The sequence below is a fragment of the Phalaenopsis equestris genome, unplaced genomic scaffold (genome assembly GCF_001263595.1).
Source record: "Phalaenopsis equestris unplaced genomic scaffold, ASM126359v1 Scaffold188247, whole genome shotgun sequence".
In the NCBI taxonomy this organism is placed as follows: domain Eukaryota; kingdom Viridiplantae; phylum Streptophyta; class Magnoliopsida; order Asparagales; family Orchidaceae; genus Phalaenopsis; species Phalaenopsis equestris.
In genome coordinates, this window is record NW_018208196.1 from 1 (window position 1) to 740 (window position 740).

A 740-nucleotide genomic window follows, 5' to 3' on the forward strand; every position below is an offset into this window, starting at 1 on the left:
GTCCATATATCCAAAATTCTACAGTGGTGATGCTTCGAAACGAATGATTCGCCGTTATGTAAAGAGCTTCAATGGTTTTGCTGCGTTTTTGACCGATTACGAAGCGAAGACTTTATCTGGTAATAATAAATTCAGCTTTGGATGGCATATATATTTCTCCAACATACGCAAATGATATATATTTATATAATTACTTCTACATTATAAACAAAATATCTTCTTGGGCAGGTGTTGATGGAGTTGTGTCTGTGTTCCTAAGTAAGGAGAGGCAGCTTCATACAACGAGGTCATGGGACTACATGGGCATGCCAACAAACGTGCATCGTGCAGCTTTGGAGTCTGATATTATCATCGGCATGTTTGACACCGGAATTTGGCCGGAAAATGAAAGCTTCCAGGATTCAGGATTTGGGCCACCGCCGAGCAAGTGGAAGGGTACCTGCCAATCTGACAATAATTTCTCTTGTAACAAGTAAGCAAGCATTCTGTATACAGCTGGTGTTCTTGTAGAACTCGTGTTAGATTAATTTGCTAAATCAATGAGTTGACATAAATAATTTTATTTGCAGGCCCGAACACCTTTTTGACTCAAAATAATTTAATCATATACATATTTGATAAACATTATTTATAAATAATTTAACTCACTATAAAATTAGAAATATTTATAATCACATTAAAATAAATTAAAAAATAGAATAAAATTATATTAAATTTTATTTAAATAAATATTTTAATAT

General features: G+C 33.1%; 1 protein-coding gene across 1 annotated transcript; it reads left to right on the forward strand.

The window, feature by feature from the left end:
- Positions 1–16: 16 nt before the first annotated feature.
- On the forward strand, positions 17–566 carry LOC110034464 (cucumisin-like; the record flags this gene model as incomplete). The annotated part of the gene is made up of 2 exons (XM_020738721.1): positions 17–119; positions 229–566. Coding segments are annotated over 2 exons (351 nt in total), but the record flags the coding sequence as incomplete, so codon positions are not given.
- Positions 567–740: the final 174 nt, after the last annotated feature.